The sequence below is a fragment of the Ornithorhynchus anatinus genome, chromosome 4 (genome assembly GCF_004115215.2).
Source record: "Ornithorhynchus anatinus isolate Pmale09 chromosome 4, mOrnAna1.pri.v4, whole genome shotgun sequence".
Classification (NCBI taxonomy): Eukaryota; Metazoa; Chordata; class Mammalia; order Monotremata; family Ornithorhynchidae; genus Ornithorhynchus; species Ornithorhynchus anatinus.
Window position 1 is genome coordinate 45,454,455 of NC_041731.1, and position 26,339 is coordinate 45,480,793.

The 26,339-nt window shown below is 42.7% G+C and overlaps 1 protein-coding gene across 1 annotated transcript in view; it reads right to left on the bottom strand.

Moving 5' to 3' along the window:
- Positions 1-26,339, bottom strand: part of PSMB7 (proteasome 20S subunit beta 7) — a 68,853-nt gene that overhangs the window by 6,424 nt on the left and 36,090 nt on the right. The window contains exon 6 of the mRNA XM_029064048.2: positions 23,210-23,268. Within this exon, the coding sequence (XP_028919881.1) occupies positions 23,210-23,268 (59 nt within the window). The remainder of the gene's footprint in view (positions 1-23,209; positions 23,269-26,339) is intronic.

The window sequence follows — 26,339 nt, forward strand, 5'->3', positions numbered from 1 at the left end:
GTTTCTGCTTGGTCTTCCTGGAGCCAACCAAGAGTGGAAGAGGGGATAAAGAGGTGCCCAAATGTATACGGCTGATATTAACATCTACGATTCAAAGGCATATGTCAATGTTCTACTGAACTAATTCAACTCCTCTCTTACAACACTGGACATCAGGACTAAATACCTTTGTCTACAGCCTGTGCTATAGATACTTTAGAAAAACCATAAAGAAAAAGCACCGTCTCGAGAGCCTGTGAGGAACCCAGAGTTTCTATCATCTCTTGGGGAGCTGTAAGATCGCACACGCTGGGAATCTGTTTTTCCCTTCAAGAGCTACCCACTGTGGAGACTAGTGCATATACCTCCTCTTCTGATTTCAGCAAGCACCAATGTGCAAGCTCTGTTTCAGAATTCCAGGTACAGAGCAGCTTGGTGCACTGCTTCAAATCCAAGTAACTGAATTGAAAATTGTCCAAACCCTATTTCCCCAACGCTACTGGAATGCTGTGTCTAACAAAAAGGCCAAATGGACTTTGGAAATCTTTAATGGCCAAGAAAGCAAAAGCATTCATGTAGCTAGAATAACACACCCAAATACAGATTTATAATGAAAATGCTGACATCACCTTAACTCCAGTGACATGAAGTTAGTGGAACAATCCAACAATCCAAAGCTCGGAAAGCACCCCCTTCCCGGCCCCTCCCCCCCTCCTCCCCCACCTAAAAGTTCAGAGACTATAAAAGGAGCATTTCCTGCTTTATGGCTACAAAGACCAAGCTAACTGGGAATATCATTCCCCCAGGCCTCTCCGGCTTCTTAAATGAGATTACAATAAGAGTGATGTACTGTAATACAAGTCAGCTGTGACAAGCAGCACTTTATAGAGCTATCTGTTTGTCTCCATCACTACATCACACAATGTGTCCCCGGACTCCAATGTGCAACTCCATTTACCACTACATGACAAATGGGCAGCACTTGTAAAAGGCACAAAGAGGTCCAGATCAGCCATGTAATGGTCACCACAGCTGTATCAGAGTGCTTGAGGGGACAAAACAGACTCCCAAGTTCATTAAACTGACCAGTAATGGATCTTTCAAAAAGTGCCTTAGGAATAGTACAGTAAAGGCTAAAATAAATAACTCAGCATGGAAGGCTAATCTGAAATGGTGTTTGATAAATTATTTATAACACAGACGATTGTCTGCATTTAATATTGGAGCTACTGGTAGCATCTTTAAAAGATGATTTATGGGTTGGTAATGCTATTAAACTTTATATTGGCCCACTGCTGGCTATAAAGTCTGCTGAGATTTAGAGAATGAGTTTTGAAACTGTCACTTGCAACATCATAGTAGATGGAGACTGTATTAAATCTTTACTTTAAACCTGTTATCTGGAGAGTTGCATTTGTAGATGCTCGCAAACTGATAGATTAACCTCTCTACGTCGGCTATGGGTAGGTCCAAAATAGTACTACTAAGGAACTTTTTCACATTATTCTTAATCTGGCTTCAATCGAATTTCTCTTCTCACTTAAGTGATTTTCAGATTTAGAATGGCAGCAGAGTAAAATTTAAGGGGCTAAGCCATTCAATGCACTAGTTATTTCAGAAACAAATTAATCTTCTCTTTATATAAACCTTCCAGTCCTGACTTTCGGTTATGGGCATTCAAAAATACATTACTTCCTCTCAGGAAAAATGTAAACATTCCTTTGACGGTGTTTCCAACCTTCTAGTTGGGCCAGACTTTGGGTAGGCCAAAAGAAATGTATAAATCTTAAGAAAATAAGTGGCGCCCTGGGCAAGTCATTCCACTTCTCTGTGACTCAGTTACCTTATCTGTAAAATGGGGATAGGGCCCGTGAGCTTCACTTGGGGCAGGGACTCTATCCAACTAGATTTGCTTCTATCCACCCCAGCGATTACTACAATGCCTGGCACATAGTACGCACTTAACAAATAACACCGTTATTATTATCATTACTGGGTCAGATCAATTATCCATGCAGCGCTGTGTCCTATCTCCAAGAGCAGCAACAGAACGCTTGGAGAAACAGAGTTGATGATGGCTGCCCTTCACCCTCATCCCTAACCTTTCCCTTTATATAATCCCAACTGCTCCCCTAAAATCCATCTGGACTCTCTTGTCCATGAATTTATCCAAACCATTGGATCTTCAGAAATTCTCGGCCTGCATATATCCTCTTCCTGGGGAAGGAATTCGCTTTTTAAAACAAGGAAATTGGGCCTTCATTTTAAGCATTTGGAATGAACTGGACTGAAAGTTCTTCCTGCCTTTCCGATGGGAAGAATCTGGAAGAGTTCTGATGACATTTTAGCTGCAGGCACTTTCCCAGAGCAGAGATTCTGGGGAAATGTCCTCTTTCCCAGCTCTGCCAGACCCAACCACAGCCACAGTGGCTCCTTTCCTCCCCAAGAACATCTTCCAACCACACTCCAGACAGCTGTTTTATCAGGGTCCTTCAGGGTTTGGCCATTGAGCATCAGAGCTGGAAAAGGTATGGGCGGTGACAGAACCAGCCAGGGACCACAGAGGAATATAGGTTTGAGAAAGTGACATTTCAAAAAAGATGGAAGACCCTAAATAAGTATAATCACCTTTGTCAATGTATTGGGAGAAACTGAGGGAGAGATAGCTGCCTAAATTGAAACCATGCTAAAATCAACTGTGGAAGCGCTAAGACACTAGAGTCGGGTCTTACATTAGGAGGGAGTAAAGGAGGGAAGATGCTAAAAATGATCTTGGGGGAAATCCTGAGTTTCAGACATAAAGGTTTTCAATGCACTGCTCATGTCAGTTGTTGGGAACCATTACGTGCTGTTGTATAAAATTTAAAGAACTCCAAAAAGTGTTTAAGAATCCCCCAAAGCCGTCTACTTCCCGTCTTCTGTAATACACCTGATGTGTACCATGGGCAGGTAAATATTTTCTATTTTTTTAAAATGCAATTAAGTACAATTTTCTTAAATACGGGACTGTTGGCCAGGCCTTAAAACTCTGGTTGTGTTTTTGCCTGAAACTGTTGGGTCAAAACAGAGCATTCCTGGATGGAGTTTTCATGGGAAATTATGAGCTTCTTGCGGGCAGGGAACATCTACCAATTCTACCGTGCAGTTTTCTCGTAAACACCTAATACAAGGCACCACACAAGTAAGTGCTCAATAAATATTTCTGACTGACTGATTCAAGTATTTAGCTAACTGACTCACAACTGGCAATGGTTGTATATTGTGCACCAAAAGGCAAATGTTAGCCTAACTGCCCCAGATTCCTCTTTTCAGCATTACTGTAACAGGTGTGGGATCTGTGAGGGTGTACTCCTGGGGTTGTCTAAGGCAACCAAATTTACAGGCCAAGCTGACTGTCCACCCCAAAACATCCAAGGGTGCAAAATACTGATCCCACCAAGATATTTTCCTTGCTAAATGGCTTCCTAGACAACATATTCTGGGCCAGGAGCTGGGCCATGCTGGGTAGACTCTAACTCTGAGAAGACCAAATGGCACTGAGAAAAGGAACAGAGCGAAAGAGGGAGATGAATGTGTTGCTACCTCCTCAAGAGCACCGGATGACAAAGTGAATATCGTGAGTGGGGACAGAGGGTTGGGATGGGGGAGTGGAGGAAAGCATTTTCACAAAACATTGGCTATACCAGATATAGAGGGAAAGAATCAAAGGACAGGAGTAAGAGGCAAGCTTGCTGAGGTGGGGAGCCAGACCTGTCTTGGAACTGTCAGAAAGGGGCGCAGCTTTAGATCCCAATAAAACCTTCTCCATAAAGTGCAGGTGGCCAGTGATAAATAACTGCCAATTAATTAACCTTAGGAGATTAAAGTGACAAGGAGCAAAGGAGCCTAGGGCAGAATCAACCTGAAATTAATTCATTTGTTGGTTCACCACACGGGAGGTAACAGATAACAGAAGCAAGATTTCCCACAATATGCAGACAAAATATAACATAAAATGTTTCACTTTTGACAAGTGGAATCTCTCCCTTTGAACAGGTCTATTCCCCATGTTCAAGCATTCAATTCATTAGACTGCAAACTCCTCAAAAGCAGGGAGTGTGTTTTTTACTGCTTGTTCTCAAGGATCTAGTACAGTCCTAGCGTACGCAGGCGGAGCTCAAATACTAATAATGATGAAGCCAAGTTTTTCCACCCCCTTCTCAACTTCCAGTTGATCAGGAAAATGGCAACTAGAATGCCATAGGGTCCAGAGGCTTGACTCAAGCAGTGCAGAAGCCACAAGTGAAACACAGACTGAACCACTCTCTCCACCTTCAAAGCTTAATTAAAATCCCATCTCCTCCAAGAGGCTTTCCCCAACTAAGCCTTCATTTCCCCTGTCATCAACGATCAATCAATCATATTTATTGAGCACTTACTATGTTTAGTCTGGTCTCTCCTGATTTGCCATCACTTCAATCAGTTAAGGAGCTCCAAATCCCACATTCTTCCAAACATCAGTGCATCAATGCAACTACTCCCTGCCACCTCTCACAGTCTATCCCTATACCTGTGTTCCAACCACATCACTTCACACCTTATCAAAACATTTGCCCCCCATCCTGACCGCCATCTTTCAACCATTCATTTTCTAAAGGCTTCTTCCCCAATGCTTTCAAACATACTCAGGTCTATATAAAAAACCCCTCTCTTGATGCCTGTTTCCCTCCAATCGCTCCATCTCCCACCTACCATTCCTCTCCTAATTATTTGAGTTCATTATTTGAGTGAGGAGTGAACTCCCCCTTGCCTCTGCGTCCTCTTCCCCAATTCTCTCCTTGACCCCCTCCAATCTGGTTTCTGTATTCACTCCATAAACTGCCCTCTCTAATACATGCACTACCTCCCTCGTCAATCATGACGACCTCTGTTACCTTCTGATCCTCGATCTCTTACCTGAACACTGGACAACCCTTTCCTCTTGAATATTATCATAAACTCGGGTTTCACTGACACCTCCTCTGATTCTCCTCCTATCTTGTTGCATGCTTTTTTTAGTTCTCATAGGCTCCCTGTCCTCTGGACTTGTAAATTCATCTCTAGTTTGTAAATGCATGAGGACAGAGATTGTGTCTACCAGCTCTGCTGTACTGTACTTTCCCAAATGCTCAGTAAGGTACTCTGCACATAGTAAGTGTTCAATAAATACCCACTGATTGATCTTCCTCTGCCTCCTGCTCTCTAACTGGGGGAGGAGGGGTGCCCCTCAAGACTCAGTTGTGGATCCTCTTTTATTCTCCATCTACACCCATTCTTGTTGAGAACTCATTTCCTCCCACAGCTTCAATAATCATGCAGTTGACTCCCAAAATCCACCTCTCTGGTCTTGACCTCCTACGTTCTCTGCAGCCTCAATGTCCTCCTGCTTTCAGAACCTCTCTACTTGAATGTCCTGATGACACCTCAAGCTAATACATCCACAGAACGCTCAAGAAGTATAAATAACTCAATTTTAATAATCCATGCTCCCTGACTTTTTTCATTACTGTAGACAAATCACCCCTGTCTCTTAAACCAATAACTTCGGCATTTCCCCATTCAGTCGATTGTTCACCTATCCTGTAAGTTCTACCTTCACATCACTAAAATCTGCCCTTTCCTCTCCATCCAAACTGCTATTATGCTGATCCAAGCACTTTTTCATATCCTGCCTTGACTACTGCATCAGACTTCTCGCTGACCTCCCTGCCTCCTGTCTCTCCCTACTCCAAGCTTTATTTCACTTTGACACCTAGATCATTTTTCAAATAACTGTTCATGCCACAGATCCCCACTCCTCAAAAACCTTGTCTATTCACCTCTCTTTACAGAAATTCCTTACTATCAGCTTTAATGTACTCAATCAGCTCATCCCCTCAATACAACCCAGTCGCATAACTTCGCTTCTCTAACACCAACCTACTCACTGTACCTCAATCCTATCTTGCTGCTGACCCCTTGACCATGTCCTCCCTCTTCAACTGTGACAGACCACCATTCTCCCCACCTTCAAAGCCTAATTAAAACCCCATCTCCTCCAAGAGGATTTCCCCAACTAAGCCTTCATTTACCCTGTCATCAATCATATTTATTGAACACTTCCTATGTTCAGAGCACTGTACTAAGCACTTGGGAGAGCACAATACAACAGAATTAGCAGACACTTTCCCTGCCACAAGCTTACAGTCTGGGGGAAGGAAGCCGGGGGGGCGGAGGGAGATAGGCATTAATATGAATAAATAAAATAAGTGATTTATGCTCTGGAGTTGGGGATGGGGAAAAGTATCAAATGTCCCATGTTCACAGATCGAAGTGCACAGATGATGCAGAAGGGGACCACCATCCTTCCTTTCTCACAAACCCGTAACCCTGGCGTTGTTCTTGACTCCTCTCTTTCGACACACACATTCAATCCATCACTAAATCCTGTCAATCCCACCTTCATAACATCACTAAAATCTGCCCTTTCCTCTCTGTCGAAACTGCTACCACGTTAATCCAATCACTCATCCTATCCCACCTGGATTACTGCATCAGCCCCCTTGCTTATCTCCCAGCCTCCTGTCTCTTCCCCCTCCAGCTCATACTTCAGTCTGCTGCCTGGATCATTTTTCTAGAAAAACGTTCAGGTCACGTCACCCCACTCCTCAAAAACCTCCAGTGGTTCCCCATCCACCTCTGCATCAAACAAACACTCCTCACTATTGGCTTTAGAGTGCTCCATCACCTTGCTCCCTCCTACCTCACCTTGCTACTCTCCTAACTACACCCACTTCGCTCCTCTAATGCTAACCTTCTCACTGTGCTTTGATCTTACCACCGACCCCTCTCCCACGTCCTGCCTCTGGCCTGGAACGCCCTCCCTCCTCAGACCTGACAATTACTCTCCCTGAGGTTTAAAGCCGGTACTGAAGGCACATCACTTCCAGGAGGTCTTCCCTAACTTCCCCCTTTCTTTTTCTCCCACTCCCTTCTGCATCTCCTTGACTTGCTCCCTTTGTTCTCCCCTCCAGCCCCCAGCTCCACAGCACTTATGTACATATCTGTAATTTATTTATTTATATTAATGCTTTGAAGGTTGGGAGAGTGGTGGTTTGACGTATATCACCTCCCTACACCTATCTGCATCATCTATGCACTTGGAACTTCACCCCAGCCTCAGCTACACATCACTTATACCCATTAGTGGATGGCACGACCATCCTTCCCATCTCTCAAGCCCGCAACCTCGGTATCATCTTTGACTCGGCTCTCTCGTTCACCCACACATCCAATCTGTCACCAAAACCTGCCGGTTTCACCTTTATAATATCGCCAAGATCCGCCCTTTCCTCTCCACCCAAACGGCTATCTTACTGTTACAAGCTCTCGTAATATCCCGGCTGGATTATTGTGTCAGCCTTCTCTCTAATCTCCCTTCCTCCTGTCTCTCCCTTTCCTCTCCACCCAAACGGCTATCTTACTGTTACAAGCTCTCGTAATATCCCGGCTGGATTATTGTGTCAGCCTTCTCTCTGATCTCCCTTCCTCCTGTCTCTCCCCGCTCCAGTCTATTCTTCACTCCGCTGCCCAGCTCATCTTCCTGCAGAAACGCTCTGGGCGTGTCACTCCCCTTCTTAAAAACCTCCAGTGGTTGCCTATCAACCTTCGCACCAAACAAAAACTTCTCACTCTAGGCTTCAAGGCTCTCCATCACCTTGCCCTCTCCTACCTCTCCTCCCTTCTTTCTACTGCTTCACCCCGCACTCTCCGCCCCTGTGCCACCCACCTCCTCATCGTCCCCTGTTCTCGCCTATCCCACCATCGACCCTGGGCCACGTCCTCCCACGGTCCTGGAACGCCCTCCCTCCTCACCTCCGCCAAACTAATTCTCTTCCCCTCTTCAAAACCCTACTTAGAGCTCACCTCCTCCAAGAGGCCTTCCCAGACTAAACTTCCCCCTTTTCCCTCTGCTCCTTCTGCTCCCCCTCTACCCCCCCCTTCACCTCCCCTCAGCTAAGCCCTCTTTTCCCCCTTTCCCTCTGCTCCTCCCCCTCTCCCTTCCCCTCCCCTCAACACTGTGCTCGTTTGCTCAATTGTATATATTTTCATTACCCTATTTATTTTGTTAATGAGATGTACATCACCTTGATTCTATTTATTGCTATCGTTTTAATGAAATGTTCATCCCCTTGATTCTATTTATTGCTATTGTTTTTGTTTGTCCGTCTCCCCCGATTAGACTGTAAGCCCATCAATGGGCAGGGACTGTCTCTACCTCTTGCCGATCTGTACATTCCAAGCGCTTAGTACAGTGCTCTGCACATAGTAAGCGCTCCATAAATACTATTGAATGAATGAATAAATGAATTATTTATTTTAATGTCTGTCTCCTTGTGGGAAGGGAAAGTTTACTGCTGTATACATTCCCTTTTATCTCCCAAGCATTTAGTACAATGCTCTGCACACAATAAGCTTTCAATAAATACCACCGATTGATTACACTGCGGCAAAAAATTCCTCTCCACATCAAGCATAAACTTCCGACCACTGACTTTAAGGAACTCAATCAGCTCTCTGGCCCCTATGCCCTAGTTTGCATGCTTTGTTCCTCTGATACCAGGCTACTCGCTGTGCTTCATTCTCACCTCCCTTGCTGCCAGTCCCTCATGCCCTTCCTTCATGCCAGTCCTTCATGCCCTCCCATCTGCCTGACACTCACCCCAGGCCCTCATGCCAGTCCTTCATGCCCTCCCATCTGCCTGACACTCACCCCCTCTTCATATCTGGTACCCCCCATCTTCATGGCCCTTCTGAAATCACATCTCCATGTGATTACAGAAGGAGCATGGCCTAGTGGATAGAGCATGGGCCTGGGAGTCAGGTCTTGGGTTTAAAATCCAGCTTTGCCACAAGTCTCCTGTGTGACCTTGGGCAAGTTACTTAACTTCTCTGGGCCTCGGTTCCCTCATTTGTAAAATGAGGATTAAGACCGTGAGTCCTATATGGGACAGGGACTTTGTCCAAACCAATTATCTTTTATCGACCCCGGCATTTAAGCACTTAAATACCATCATCTTTATTATTATATCAATCAATGGTATTTACTAAGTGCTTACTATATGCACAGCACTAAGTGCTTGGGAGAGTACAACAGAATTAGCAAGCACATTTCCTGCCCACAACGAGCTTACAGTCTGAAGTGGGAGATGGACATTAATATAAAAATTTATAGTACACAATTTAACGTAATTTAAAGATGAAATCTCTGTGATGTTGGGTTGAGGATGGGGAGAATAAATGCTCAAAAGTCATCTTCCCTGATCAATCTCTTTTCTCCCCCTCCCACAGCCCTACCTCTTCAGGACTTCCGCATCACCTAAGGACTTGGGTTCTCACACAAAATTACACACACCTATCCCTGCACTTTTAAACCTATTTTATATTCTATTGCTTCTTCCTATCTGTAATCTACTTTACTGTCTCCCCAATTAGATTTTATACTCTTTGAGGGCAGGGATCGTGTCTGCTAACTCCACTGTACTCTCCCGAGGGCTTAATACATGCTCTGCATTGGACAAATACTACTGGCAAAATTAGTACAATGGGAAAATGGCCTGAAAAACATTTTCAGGCCCATCAAAGTCAACCAAGTTTACAAAACAGCATGCAGCAACACTACACATTATACAGAGTCTTTCCACCAGGAAATGAAGAGGGCTCATACAGCAATGTGAAACCGTGGGGACTGGAGCGAGACAGAAGAGTGTGGGCCAAATTCCTACCGCTCCAACTCTTGCAAGTGGGTGTGTGAATCTCAAGCTTCAATTCCTGCCTCAGGGAATTCAGTTTTATTATACAATAAACATGTGCCAGTGCTATCTGGGTGCATACCCAGCCACCACATTTAAATAATTAGGCAAGGATGTTATTTTAAACTTAATTTTCCACAGAGCTATTTTTAATTTTTCCAAAAAAACCATTCCTAAAGTCCTTAATTACACTTCAGTGCAATCAGAGAGCTTTAATGTTTCACTGGTGTGTATGTTCCCACACGCAGATTTCTCACCACCTCCCCCTTACTGATAATGTACACCACACAAGTATAATAAACCACGTTAATATTTCATATCACTGTGAAATATGCTGGAGTATCAATTCAACATCTGCTGTCTTTAGGGTACTGGAGTCCCGCAGAGACACTTTCAATTTGTAATTGAGTTCTATACTGAATTAATCAGCAGTTTATCTTTTTTAGTAAAATAACATCTTCACCAGTAACCTGGATTTACATTAACAATTTATGCCAAATTACCTGCCAAGAAAAAACTTATATGAGTCTAACCTACCATTCGATGGCACGCGCACCCATATTTCATTCCTTCTATTCTTTCGAGCAAAAACGCACATGCGTGTATTTGTGTACGCACATAGACACACATGCATGTTTCATACTTCCAGTATATGCTGTTCCTTTTTGGACAGTTTTAGTGATCTTTGCCCTGCTTTCACTGGACATCCTCTCTGCCATGTTGTTGCCTGCCCAGCTCTGCTTTCTGGTTCAAGTACGACCTAGAGGATTTTTACAGCAATAACTTTTGCTTTTAATTCCAACCTCTCACAAAACATTTATTCACTTAGGTACAGCTCCTTGGACCCCATCCTGAATCCTCCTTTTGGCTCCTTCTGATTAAAGATTCTTTGCTCAAGTTGCAGTTCATTCTGCCTTCTGGAGTCTCACCACAGGTGCGGCCCTTCAGCAGCACACTGTTGTGAAATATTCTTCTATACAGTCTATTTTCCCCTATGTTCCACAGTTACAGGAAATATATGAACTGAAACCATTTAGAATGGAACACCTGCTCCAGAGAAATGCATCAAAAATAATTACCTGTCTCATATCTATCCTACGTGTAGTAAAATGATCTCTTATGTACCGTACAGTTTGCCAATAGCTGTAAAAGGAATCTATATTGCTCGGTGCAGCGCTTCCTTTCAATGCTGTTTCTGGATTATGCAAAAACATACAGTCTATCACATCTGCAGGGCAGAGCAGAAAGTTAGAGCAGGGTCAGAGTCAAGTGGGTTTAAGATCCCTGGAAATACATCCGAGATTTCTCCAAAGCAAAAGGCTGTGCCTAGTTGTGTGTGTATGTATGAGAGTGTGCGTGGTGTGTTCCATCCCCCTTTGGCAATGCACACCTGAGCCCCTTCTAAAAGCTGCTCAGGCTACATACAATCTTTGGGAATTTCCCGGTCTACACTTCCTAAGGAACCCACTTTTCACCCAATCCGCCTGCCACCAGAATAATCCAAATTCCCAACATACTGGCACGTAGAGCAAGTGATGCTGCTCGCTAGTGCTTTTCCCAGTTCGGCAAGTGTTTTTTTTCTTTCCACCTCTCTATTGGTGGCATCTCAGGACATACCCACCCACCAACTTCCCTTCCCCCTGCACTAAGAAGCCTAGGGTAAAGATACAAATTTCTTATCCCAAAATCTGGCCCAGATCTACATTGGCCCCTCTTTCCTCACCTGTTTCAACCACTTCCTTATCTGTGGAGATGGAGAAAAGAGAACTTATCCCCACAAGGGAAGGCTTTTCTGATAGGTAATGTAATAAAACATTAAAGTGGGCTACTAAGATCCATTTTTGAGTCCCTAACCTTGGAAACTTCTACACAAAGAGTAAATAAACTGCCCCTTCTAAATGTTTGGTTATTCCCCTATCTGGAGGGAGCAGGCTGGACCAGATGATCTCTCAAGGGGCCTGCCAGTTCTGTTGATAAGGAGAAAAACTCCATTTGCCCTGGAACACCTACCAAATTACCCAAAGCAAATCCCCCAGTTCATTAAGACTTCATGACACTCTAAGAGGTCCAAGAGCTCAGTGGATGATGTTTAATGGGAAGGCTGAAACTCAAAATGGCCAAGACAAAAGAATGAACTACTCATCTGGTATAAAAGTGTAAATGGGTAATTTTCTTCAGCCACATCTCAATGGCCACTTCAATATCAATTTCTAAAATCAAGTGGCTAAAACAGTAGGCAAGGCCAAGAATAATATTCCCTCAGGCCCCAGGTTACTAAAGTCTTTTGCATTTTTAAAAGCTGCTCTTTCCTACCGAAGAGCAAACTCTCCCATTGTCAAGATGACACTTCATGACACTGAATGCAAAACCCAATAAGTTCATAATCAATATTCAATGTTAAATACTTTATTTTAGAAGAGGTAAAAACATTTATGGACTGCAGTGTTTCAGGTTTTAAGTGCAACCAGATATCCATCAGGCTCAACCCAAAAACTTTTGACAAAACCCAAGGAATATACACGTTACCCCTGGCGCCACCTTCTGAAGGATTTAACCAAACACTGAACAAACATGACCAAATTTCAGGCCACACAAATTTATTCTGAGCATTACAACATCAGCTCCTCAAATATTTCTTTACTGTTTCAACAGAAAACCAAACTGAGGAATACGAGCTCTGCACGAGCCATGAGAACGACCTGCCAAAAATTAAAACTAATCAAAAACCTCGCATCTTCAAAATAAGTCTTATAGAAGGAGAGAAAGGCTACTCCACAAATAAAGGCTTCTGCATTCAATCTTTATATTAGTGGGAGGAAAGAGAGATTTTAGTGGCCATTTTTCTACACTCATGTGATACCTAAATAGTTGAAACTGAACAAATACGACCTTAAAATATAAAAACTGGATGCACGAGTAAAGATCCGCTCATTAAGCCAAGACCTATTAAAGTGTTACAGTATAATAAAATACAAACACCCTTACAGGCTATATAAATACAGGATAGAAAACTCATTGTTTACAGGTAAGGTGGGTCAGATTTTTTTTTTTTAATTTTATATTCACTTAAGCTCTGTGTCTGAAGCCAACATGGGTTCAAGTATCTCAGGCAGGCATTTCAGCTTAACACTGATCGTCTCCCTTGATCTCCATTGTCTGCTGTCAAGGCTCAGCCCACAAACCTCCCAGCAAGTGGTCACCTTCCTATAGAGTCATTAAACCACTGAATGTCAGCTGGTGGGATTAGCCGGCGCCTTTCCCCACCTGAGCCCCGGTGGCAGAAACAGAGGCATTTGGATCAGCATCACTAATGAATACAGAATTCATATGCTGCTTGTCTAGGCTCCTGAGCTCCCAGTAACACAGATGCACACAAAATAAGATGGAGAAGAGAACAATTGTTGACCAAGATTAAAAAGTTTTGGCAGGAGAAGAGATACTACTTGCTATTCAAATTAGCCGTCCTTTTTCTGTTGAAAATCTTAAATATCTGCTTCTACGGTAGTCCTGCAGGACCCAAGCAGATAAATACAACCCACTAGTGATTCTCGGCATTTCTTCGGAGGAGGCAAGGGGGAGATGTAATTTCAATATTACATTTTGGAATTTAGCCTTTTGTAATACTTTGCACTGCTCATCTTAAAACTGAGTTGGAAAAAGGCAAAGAGTATTTTTTCTTTCGCTGGTAACCTTTGAGAACAATGGGTAGAGGTGGGGGCAGGGGACTGTCTAAAGGAGGAAATCCAGAGTTTGAAAAATACTCCTCTTGAAGTGACTGTTTAGTATCTATCATGTTATGATGTCCTGGTCCCTTTCTCCTCCTTGAACCTTTCCAATCATGACAGAAAGGGTGTCATCCTGTATTTACCCTTTTCTTTCTTGTGTTTATCTCTGGGTCATTGGATAGTTTCCAGATTATTCACTGACGGTCTGTTTCTCCAGGTTTTCCAGTAGCTAGCTGGAGTTTTTTTTCCTGTTCAGAAAGGGCCTATCTTCTCAAGGATTCCAAAAAAAACAGAAAGAGCAGCTGTTGGCCGCACCATTGCCTGAGTTGACCTAGAGAGCTTCACCCAGCTGAGCTTCCTTCGGCTCCTCCCCCTCTCCCCACCCACCAAAAAGAAATTGATTCAAGGCACTACCCTGGTTTCATGCCTTACTCGTTGGCTGAGCAGGTCGAGAGATAGCTTGTTGTATCATCAGGGATGAACGCTTCCAGGTTTCCCCAAGGATAAGGACTCCTGATCAACGGCTCAGACCACTGGGCAAATGTTTATATCCGGTTGGCCATACTTAATCAGAAAACCACAATGGTAAAGTTATTTCACTACTAATCATTTAATCTTGGCTGGCAGTAAAATCTGCTAAGCAGGAAATTCGTTGCCATGTCTGGAGATGTCTATGCCTCCTGCCACCCTGCCATTCTAACACAAAGGAAAGAGCTGAGGTCAAGACCGACCGAGAGTGGGCTAGGCTCCTTCCCCACTTTGGTTATTTAAGAGAGAGCTATAGCCATCCACATGACAAATTAATTTTGTTCCACAGTATTTAGGTGTTCGGCAGCCCATTTTGAAGCGGCCCTGGGCCTTCAGGGCTGAAATTGCACACATCTTTAGCGATCTATACGGGCTTCTCTAGAGGCCAGCGCTTGCCTCCTGATGAAAGATGACTCCATAAATCAGGCGGCTGAAGGGGCCCTTGGGTACGTCACCATCTATCTTAGCGGTTTCTCTCTGAAGGGTGGAGGGGAAGAGCTCCTATCTTGGCACGGCAGCCAAGGAAAGGACCATCACAGTTGGCAGTGACAAAGCATGTGCTACATAAAACTGAAGATTCACGAAGAGTAGGGAAAAAAAGAACATATCCTGCTGGTGTTAGCATGCCTCAGGCAGTGGGAGAAGCTTCAGCAACTCATCTTCAAAAGGCAGAGAGCCAGGGCTCTAGAAACCTGCAAAAATTGGCTAAGCCTGCAGTCTTCATTTCTTTAAGTCGAGCATCTTCAAAGTCTAGAATTCTAACTGTAGGGCACAGCAGCTGCCACTGCAGATCTGATCCTCTCAGCTTTTGGCAGCTCTCAACTTGAAATTCTAGCAAAAGAATTTTTCAAGTTGCTATTATTGCCTGTCATGGATTTATAAATATTGTGCACTATCTGCTGTGGCATGGCTCTCATGGGACGCCAGAGCATGCCAAAAGCATAACAGAATGAAAAACAGTCCCTAGTCTTCAAATAAATGCTAATTTTTTTTTAACTGTGCTCACACGATGTGTTTGGTGATCAACTTCAATAGTACAGAATATAGATCAGAGAGGAAAAAAAGCTGATTGTCTTTTCCAGGAGTAGTCAGCTGCTACTTTCATTAAGCTTGTTTAATTAGATTCCAGATGCTAATTTGCAAGTCGCTACCAGAGGGTGCAGGACAGTTTGCCTTTGAATCATCGTCCTGTGATGTGATGGTCTTGCAGCACACGCGCCGACCCTTCGGTAGCCCAAGCAAGATTTTCTGACAATTAGTGCAAAGGGGAACGGTATTGATCTTGACAGACTAAATATTAATCATCTTCCCCATTTGAATGAATCATAATCTTTAAGGGCTTATGTTTCTCACTATACCAAACGAAAGCCTTTATCTTAGCGAGGAATTAAGTGCCAGAAAAATGAGCTGTGGTTTAAGTAATTGAGGAGACTAATCAAAATAACAGCCATGAAAGTGTTTGTTAAGGCTCCTTGTGGGCAGGGGTAGTGCCTTCTATGGGCTCTACATTCCCCAGTGCTTAATACACAGTATGCACATAGTAGTAGTTCTCAAAAAATCTGACTGATTGCTTATAGAACAGCATCTCCAGATTAACTGTCGAGGCAAGTACTTAATTTATATTTCCTATCCCATTGGTCAAATTCTGGTCTCTTGAATTTTTAACAAACACCTGGCATTTATTTTATCAGAGTTTTGCATCTTCTGCCCATGTATTAGTTCGATGTCCTAATACTCAAACACGAAATTTAAAATAGGTCTATAGTCTGTCAAAATTTTCCATCGGAAAATTTGCATATTACAACCATAACACAAGATTCAATCGAAAAACGGTCTCTGAACACATGGATGTATCGTCAACAACTGCATCCTGTATCCTGGAGTGTGTTGTCCAGTTGATTTGTATGTTATAATTGGGTTTCGTTCTATAATTTCTGAGGGAAAATATGAAATTCCTTTACATGCAGTAGTCAAACATTTGTTACTAACCTATTTATTTTCTATTAGACTAATTCAAAACAACACTACAATGCTAAATAAGGATTAGCAATATGATCAAAGATTGTGGGCACAGAAATGAACTGTGTCCAACCTGATGAGCTTGTATCTGCCCCAGCATTTAATACAATATCAGGCCCATAGTAAGCACCTACCGCAAAAAAGATCATTAAGTTGCAGAAATAGCAACTTGCTCTACTGACAGTGGTTTTTCAATTTTGTGCAGCAAAAAACTTGTCTAATTTAAGCTGAATAAAACACTTCTTTTCTTCATCAAGCACCTTGCAATGAGTTAAGTCCTTGTACATCTCTGAACTCCTCTTTCCATTAGGGTTATCTCATTTTTAAAATTCATTAACTTCCTTGAAAACCGAAGTGGAGCTTTTGAACCCAAAGTCTTGGCTGGTGGTGGAGCTAATATTCTACCCTTAGAGAGAACCATGTTAGCCTCTTTCTCTACCACAAGGGAGCGAGGATTTCTCTGCTTTATCCAAAAGCAGCACAGTATCGGGATGACACAGGATGTCAGAGATTTTAGGTGGACAACCTCACCAGGCTGAAGCAGAGAGACTGGCTTCTTCTTTAGTTCAAGGACTGCCGGGGGGGAACCAGCATTTCTTCACATCAATCTAAAGCAGCACAGAATCAGGGCCGAAGTAGAAGGAGAAGAGAACTGGGGTGGATTTAGTCCACCATTTCTCCCTCGCTGAAATTCTCTCTTGCATAAAGCATAACAACTAGCTTCCAGGTGTGTTTTGAGGGGCAGGGGGTATGGCTGGGGGACAGGGAGTGGGGGGAGCAGATGCTGAACAAAGGTTTCTCTGTGCTACTTTGTTTGTTTTCATTTTTTTAATGGAATTTGATAAGCACTCACTACATACATACAAGCACTCTACTAAGTGCTGGAGATACAAGCTAATCAGATTGGGCACAGTCCATGTCTCACATGGGACTCACGGCCTTAATCCCCATTTTACAGATGAGGTAACTAAGGCAGAGAGGAGTGAAGTGATTTACCCATGGTCATACAGAAGACAAGTAGCGTGGCTCACTGGAAAGAGCACGGGCTTTGGAGTCAGAGATCATGGATTCGAATCCCGGCTCTGCCACTTGTCAGCTGTGTGACTTTGGGCAAGTCACTTAACTTCTCTGTGCCTCAGTTACCTCATCTGTAAAATGGGGATTAAGACTGAGCGCCCACGTGGGACAACCTGATTCCCTTGTGTCTACCCCAGCGCTTAGAACAGTGCTCTGCACATAGTAAGCGCTTAATAATGTTAATAATGTTGGTATTTGTTAAGTAGTGGGTTAGGATTAGAACCCATGTCCGTGCTCTATCTACTAGGCCATGCTGCTTCTGCAGAGCCACGGTTATGGGCTTGTGAGACAGGAAGGATGGTGGAGCATAGACAAGAAAATCAGGGAGAGGACAGTGTTTGGGTGGGAAGATAGGGAGTTTCTGTTTTGGACATGTTAAGTGGTCACACAACCTGGAAGAATATCCTGAAAGGCAGGAGGAAATACGAGAGAGTGAAAGATCTGGGCTGGAGACGTAGATATTTGAATCAACCACATAGAGGGGGTAGTTGAAGACATGGGAGCGAATGAAGTAAGGGAGTGGGTTAGCTGGAGAATAGAAAGGAGACCCAGAAGTGAGCCTTGAGAGAACTCCCACAGTTTAGGGGTGGAGGCAGAGAGGAGCACGTGAAAGAGGCTGAGAATGAGAAGAGAGAGAGATAGGAGGAGAACCAGGTTGGATAATGTTTCCAGAAGAAGGGGATGGTCAACAGTCTCCCATTTGTCCACTATGTGACCTTGGACAAGTGACATCTTCTCTGTGCCTCTGTTACCTCAGCTACAAAATGGGGATTAAGATTGTGAGCCCCATGTGGTACAGGGATAGTGTCCGACCAGATTTGCTTGTATCCACCCAAGCTTAGAACAGTGCCTGGCACATAATAAGCACTTAAAAGTCACAATTTTTATCCTTGACATCTTTCTCACTTAACCCACATATCCTACCGGTTCAACCTTGACAACATGGTTAAAATCCATCCTCCCCTCTGCATCCAAACTGCTACTATGCTCATCCAAGTACTTATCCAATCCTGCACTGATTACTCTATCAGCCTCCTTGCTGACCTCCCTGCCTCCTGCCTCTCCCCACTTCAGTCCATATTTCACTGTTGCCCAGATCATTTTTCTACAAAACTCTTCAGCCCAGGTTTCCCCACTCCTCGAGAACCTCGAGTGGTTGCCCATTTACCGCCGCAAACAGAAACTCCTCACCATTGGCTTTAAAGTACTCAATCACCTTGCCCCCTCCTACCTCATCTCGCTGCTCTACTACAACGTTAACCACACACTTTGCTCCTCTAGTGCCAACCTTCTCACGGTACCTCGATCTCATCTATCTCACCACCAACTTCTCCCCCACATTCCGTCTCTGGCCTGGAACACCTTTCCTTTGCACATCCTACAGAAAATTACTCTCCCCACCTTCAAAGTCTTATTAAAGGCACGTCTCGTCCAGGAGGCCTTCCCTGACTAAGCCATCAGTCACCTCTTCTCCCACTCCCTTGTGTGTCATCCTTGAGACTTGGATTTGCTCCCTTCGTTCACCCCTTCCACAGCCCAACAGCACTGATATACATATCCATAATGTATTTATCTGTATTAATGTCTTCCTCCCCCTCTAAACTGTAAGCTCGTTGTGGGCTCTGTTATATCATTATATTGTACTCTCCCAAGTGCTTAGTACAGAGTTCTGCACACAATAAGTGCTCAATAAATATGATTGATGGCTTCTCGATTGTGGTCACTGTGGTTATTCAGAACACAGGGCACGCCTGCATTCCTACATAAGGCGGCAACCCATTTAATTTATGAAACTCTTGGAAAGCTGTATGAAAATTTTAAAACTTCCAATTCTGGAAAAGTTGTCCATTAACTGGATTTATTGTATTTTTGGTAATTTGGCCCAGAAAAGGGAAAACTCAAAAGGAAAAAGAAAGCCTTGCTCCAGTTCCGAATACCAACTATTTCTCCTAAGCATTGATGATAATGATAATAATTGTAATACTTAAGTGCTTATATTGCACCAAGCACAGCACTAAGCACAGTAGATACACGATAATTATGCTGGACACAGTCCAGGTTCCACATGGGGCTCAAAGACTAAGAGGTAGGAAAAGCAAGTACTGAATTTCCATTTTACAGAGTAGGGACACACAGAAGTCCGTGTCTCACTGTCTCTAGCCCTCAATGTCTCTGTGCCTCGCTGCCTCTAACCTTCTTTGTCCCTAACACTCAGGGTGCCTCTGTGTCGCTGCCTTTATTTAATTCAGCCCCCACGGCTCGCTGTCTTTAATTCTCTAGATCTCTATCTCTAATTCAGTCTCCGTGTGTCGCTAATTCTCTGACTCTTAACTCTCTCTCACTCCATCTCTCTATGTCTCTGACTGTCTCTCTGTGCCTCGCTGTCTGTAACTCTCCCCCTCTAGAATGTAAGCTCATTGGTGGGCAGGGAATGTGTGTTTGTTGTTATAATGTACTCTGCCAAGCACTTAGTACAGTGCTCTGCACACAGTAAGCGCTCAATAAACACAACTGAATGAAAGATATTAAGTGACTTGCCCAAGATCAAACAGTAGGCAAGTGGCAGAGCCAGGACTAGAACCCAGGCCCCCTGACTCCCAGACTAGTGCTTTTCCACTAGGCCACGTTGCTTCTCAGCATGCTGCTCATTATTACATAACGTTCATGGGGCTGTTGCTTTTTTAACAAATATGAAAGACAAGACCCGGCTCTAAAATAGTGGAAGAGTTCGATTCAAAAAAGCCAGCGCCGGATAAGACGCAATGGAATTAGTTCCTCCACAGAGGAGAACATTCGATACTTTTTAACTAAGGCTGTTTGGCTTCGGCGTTCTCTCAGCACCTAACGGTCCTAGGCCTACCACCAACCACTACGGTGACATGAGCTGGGAAAAAGAAATTCAGCCTTGGTTTGGGATTCTATTTCAGAACAGTGCAAATTTAGCTGTAGCTGATTAAAACTCTCTTACTAAATTTTAAACTTTCTCTATGCATACCAAGCATTAACGGTATGTCACGTCATTAGACGCTCCCAGCAGCAAAGCAGCCATGCAACAATGGTTGGTCTTCTTCATAATCATAATTTAAAAGCCCATGACAATATTGCCTACTTACTGGCCTGGAAAATAATATTTCCAGCAATGTTTTAGAGTACTATTTATTGTTCATTGGTTATACTATTAATTATTCTTCATTTTTAACTCAGCAGTTGGGAAAGTAGCTACTACAAATATCTCAAATTGATTGTATTAAGCGTCAGTATATGTAAATCACAATACCTTGTAAAAGGGGCTGAATAAAACCATTCACATAAAACTGTAATTTAAATAATCAATCTGAAATAGGAATTGGGTAAATCTGCTCTGGGATCTCACGGCTGAACTGCATACTAATAACACAAAGAACTGTGAAGTGAAACTGAATCATCCGTGAAAATTAATGACACTGGAAGATCTTTAACGGAGGAAATCTAAAATTTCAATTTATTGCCCCAAAATGTCCCTCATAATAAATTCTTACATTGCTATTTTGTAATAAATAATAATAATAATAATAATGGCATTTGTTAAGCACTTACTATGTGCCAAGCACTGGGGCAGATACAAGGTAATCAGGTTAGACACAGTCCCTCCCTGTCCCACATGGGGCTCAGTCTTAATCCCCATTTTGCAGATGAGGTAACTGAGGCAAAGAGAAGAGAAGTGATGCCTAAGGTCACACAGCAGACGTGTGGTGGATCCAGGATTAGAAGCCATGACTTTCTGACTCCCAGCCCCATGCTTTATCCACTACCCCTTGCTCCTCCCAAGCAGTCAGTACAGTGCTCTGCACACAGTAAACACAGTAAATATAATTGATTGAGTACATTCACTTTATGGTTAAATTCAAATTCTCAATTAGGAAGAGACACTAGTAGTAAAAGGCACTTTTATTCCACTTCAAAACTTTCAATCTTATTTTCAATTCTCATTTTTCTTTAGAATTACTAATCAATTGAAATCAGACAAAGCACTGAATGCAAGTTTGAAGAGATTAATGTGGTTTAAAGGAGGCTGTGACACACACTTATGCACACTACAAGATGTCGTCACCTGACTTGCTTTCATTACCCCTCTATTTTTGGCAGGTTTGTGATTTTCCTACTTTTAATTACCACACTTGGAATATTTGAAATGACTTACATTATTTTTCCCCCCATGTGTAGGTGAAATCTACTAGTTAAAACCCCAAAATGGAAAAGCATGCTACCATACAAATATATTGCAGAGAAGCAGTGGCTTAATGGAAAGAGCTCAGACCTGGGAGCAGGAGAACCCGGGTCCTAGTCCTGCCTCTGCCGCTTGCCTGCTGTGTGACCTTGGGTAAGTCACGTCTCTGGATCTCAGTTCCCTCAGCTGTAAAATGGAGGTTTAATACCTGTTCTCCCTCCTACTTAGATTGTGAGCCCCAGGTGGGATAGGGACTCTGTCCAACCTGATAATCTTGTATCTACTCCAGTGCTTAGTACAGAGAAATTATTATCATTATTACTATTCCCCCACAGAGAAATAAGAACAGGACAATGTTATTGTTTTAATATAAAACTAACAGCCTGCTTGGTGCATCTGTGAAACTCTGTAGATGTACCTAGAAGGCCATAACTGAAGCCTAAAACAATTGTTCTGGCTTCAGGTGACATAACTTGCAATTCAAATTATCCAGAGCTAAATTGGAGGGGATTTCCACTTCAGGTTACCATGAAGGTAGGAGACCATCTAAAAATCCCATAGCTTTAGGAGCTGCCAGCCTCACCCCAAAAAGGATCAGTTTAGGACATCCCCTGGTACACTTCAAAGAAAGGAAGCAGAAAGATAACCAGACCAAAGCTTCAACTGTGAGGGAAAGCCTCCTGCCAAATGCAAGGGGGTACCTACTAGCCTGAACCCGCTACCTCACATTCCAAATCAGAACAAAGATAAAAAAGAATTGTCTCTTCCCAACTAACAGTCCTTGGGAGAGTTCTAGTAAATCCCTGGAACCTCGTCAAGGTGCCTGGGAATACTGCCATCATAAGTTCGGTAACACCAAAGAACAAGAGGGTGTTTTTTTTTTGTTCATTAAATGAGGAAGAGGTGTGATTCCTAACAAACATTTATGGCTGGGCATTTCAGTTGTGCAATTGGTGGCTAGCCCAGTCCACCTACTCCTTGCCCAGAAGGGAGTCCTATTACCTAGATTCTTGCTGCTGAGACCAGGCAGAGTGAATAGCAAAAATATACCCAGGACTGTGCAGACAACCCAGAAGTCTCAAGGGTGGAAACTAGTTGGATGTTGACAGTGGCAACAAGCCCTGTGGTTAAAGAAGACTCAGTAAAAAGGGAGGTGAGAAAACACCTCACAAAAATGCAGAGTTGAGCTGGGACTTCAAAGAGAACAGCAATTCATTTTTACCCCTCTAAAAAACATATTAAAATAGACTTCTCGGGTACCCTCCACTCTTAGGTCGTCTGTCCAGCCAAAGACACCTCGTACTACAGATTAGCCTATTCCATAATCATCATGTCGCCTTCTCCTGTCAGGCATGAAGCTCCCCTATAGGGGTGTTTAGAAACTTCTCACCTGAATTTTGTATTACAGATGAGACAGATCTAGACAAATACCATTCATTTTTCTACTTTTATGAAACAGAATTTCCTGAAATGATTTTGGGATGCACTGTCACAGATGCCTCACTGGGGCCTTCATTTATTTATTTTTTTAAGTTCCTATATTCCCAACACCGTTTATGGCAGGTCAGATTCTTGAAAATACCACCATTCTTAGGCTGTGGTGCTGACTCCCCTACACGAAAAGAGCTGCATCTGGGACTGCTAGTTCAACAAATCTCCTGACTATTCTTAACAACCCTCATAAATGTCAATGTTCTAAGATTTTGAAAGATGAGAAGGCGGGTTTAAAATGATAAATACAACAACCTGATACCCTTTAAGGTCCTGCCTGAAAGATTTAGCCTTTTGAAGTCTCTTCGATGTTTTTACTGGAGTAAAAACAAATCAAAAAGACCCACAAAATCCTGGTGGTGCAATTCCCATACCTCCATATCTGGCTTGAAGTTATCTTCAAATACAGCCATTGCTGCCAGGGATCCAGAGCCTGTAAGAAAAAAGACCCATTTTTAGTTCCTTCACTGCCCGAGCTCTCCACCTTGATCCCTACTTTGGAGCTAGAGGATCACATCATTGGGCGCCTGCCCCTTTTAAGAGTTCTTCCTCAAAGGAGCAAGTTCCAACATACACCTAGGCTCAGATCTACCTGCGTCTGGCCCTGTTTTCATTACTAGCATGAGTAATGGGAAATTATTAACAATAAAATGCTGAAGCATGCCTAAAAAAGAGAATGCCACATCATTTTCTATATCCTGCTCCACTGTGATTCTCGTGTCCCACATTTGGGCCTTGGCAGGTTGCAGGGTATATATTGCTAAATACCAAGCCAGTTAAAAAGGAGAGATTGTTTTAATGAGCTGCCCGGGCACAGTCACCTTGACACACGGGGAGGATACTAGGCGCACCAGCAATGGTAATAGGGCTGCGAGCTGCAGCCACCGGGTTATTCCAACTCTGGCTAAAACAGTTTATTAGGCGCCATTTATTCTGGGTTATTATTTTGAGTTTAGATTTTGAATGGTTTAGAGCTGAGTAGACAAAAGTGACCAAGAAGGAAATCAGAATTCAGAATCACAATGGGCACTGGTTCAAAGGTTGGCCAGCATACCTATTAATGGATAAAGAATTGGTCTTTAGCAAAAGAACAATATCTTCAGGCATTATAAAAAAAAAGCATAGGCTTCCTGTATAAGGACATAAACAGCGGCTTGGTACTACTGGAAATTTTGGACTTGCTTTGTTCTCGGGCGGGGGGGGGGGGGGGGGGGGGGGGGGGGGGCGCGGGGCGGGCGGGTGTGAATCTTTAGAAAACCATCAGCTTGTCTTTCCAGGACTCTGGCCATTTTTCAGAACGCTCTACTTTTGGAGAGAGGATAAGTTGCTCACAATTTTTTACTCCAATTAAAAGATTTTTTTGGCATTTATTACTTTTTAACTTGTTTTGCATACCACTATCTATTTAGCTGGGTCACGGAGAAAACCATATTTTCTATTTAAAATGATTTGTGTACATCGCTTGACCACCTCAATGGTTTAGCAAAAGAAAAAGGCAGCGATTAAACAGTTTCAAATGAGGTGTCCTGCTGATTTTATCAAGTCTGCTGAATGTATAATGAAAAAGGAGCAGCTGACAGGGACACTGCATTGAGAAAACACAGACTACCTTATCTGAACCATTTAAGGAGGCCCAATTATAGATCAAATTTAAAGGGTAGAAACAGCAGATTTACAGACACAAATCAATGAACATGGTAATCCCAATGAATATGACAGATACTCCTGTTACGGAATATTGCTGTGGTTGAGGATCATTACCTTTACAGTATCAAATACATCACATCTACAAGCAGTAGGAAGCTTGAAGTGGAGACTTGCAAGCAATGACAATCCATTCAGATCATGGAGCTACAGACTTCTCCATTTCATTAAAGAAAATGAAAACTGGCAATTAAGGGATTTTTAAAAGGGTCTGTGGAAAAGGGGAGGAGATATAAAGCTATATAAACAGCTGCAATCTCACTTAACTAGCCTAAGCAGGAGCAAATTCAAGGAAACTCACCCAAGTTTTGAAAGCTTGAGACACAAAAGTCTCCTATCTGGTGTTTTCTATTTTATTTTTATTAATCAATAGAACCAAGTGAGCTAGACTTCCTAGTGGCTACTTCAGACAGTCCAGCCTTGACAGCAATTACATACGTAGGATATCATCATCAATGGTATTTACTGAGTGCTTACTATGTGCACAACATTGTACTGTTTGGGAGAGGATAGAGCACTGTCCCTGTAGAGGATTCAATTCCTCATAATTAAAAATATAGCTATCAGACAACAACCCATCCCACTAAAAGTGCCAAAACACCCACAGTCTGTCTTACAATTAAACATTCTTCCAATCATTCACGCTACCTGACAAGACAAAATTAATTTTAAAAGGATGTTTAAAGCTATTATTTTCAAAGATTCAGCTGCCCCTTGTAAACTTTAGCGTAAAAACCAGAGTTATCGAGCTAATCCCCTTGTCAAACTACTGATGCCATCAGAATCATACTCTTCTGAATGTATTCTCTCAATCTCCCATACCCACTTCAAGTCATTAGAGTCCCCCTCCCAAAATCCACCCCATAGTAAGGAGGCATTCAATTACACTTTAAGGAACACACTTGCTATGCAGTCCTGGGCTATTGCATCTGAGTACCCATATTCCCAGTTTAATGAGTCAATGTCTGGGATTAACAGAATGCCAGTAGGACCATGTCAACCACACTAACATTATAATCAATTCTTTCACACAGGTGAAATCCTGAATCCTGAAATCTTCATGACTGGACTGAGACTTGCCCGTCATTAACAGAAGATGCCACCATTACCATCAACAATAAGAGCTAAACAAATCTTTGCTATTCTAGGTGTTTGGTGGACTACTGGGTGTTGAGTTATGTCTGGGGAAAAAAGAAAATTAGCCCTAATTGGGTCCTGACCACAAATATCATCAGTACACCACAACCAATAGTTTGTTTCCTGCCTATAAAAGTGATTTCCTTACTCGATATTTTATTCTTATTAGCAGAGTGACACCGCATTTACAAGAATGAATACCAGATGGAAAAGAAATCCTGTTGGGTGGCACAAAAAAACCTTAACAAAATTAAAGGACAGGTGTTTATGTTTCAAAACAGTCTCCAATCTGCTTAATTTCTTCTAAATCAGGAGGGAAAGGTGAATAAAATCCAAATTAACAGGAGTCTTTATGTATTCTCTATTTGTAACCACTTCAAGACAAAAGTACATTGAGGTGTGATTTAATATTAAACACTAGTTAACACTAACCAGGAATGCTCCATCACTTATATTATGGACATTTACTGATATTATTTCAATATCAGAATCAACATGTAAGTCTTGAAACCTTCAGACCTCTACATATAATAATAGTAATAATAATAATAATGGTATTATTTATTAAGTACTTACTATGTGCCAAGCACTGTTCTAAATGCTGGGGCAGATACAAGGTAATCAGGCTGCCCAATGTGGTGTTCACAGTCTCAATCCCATTTT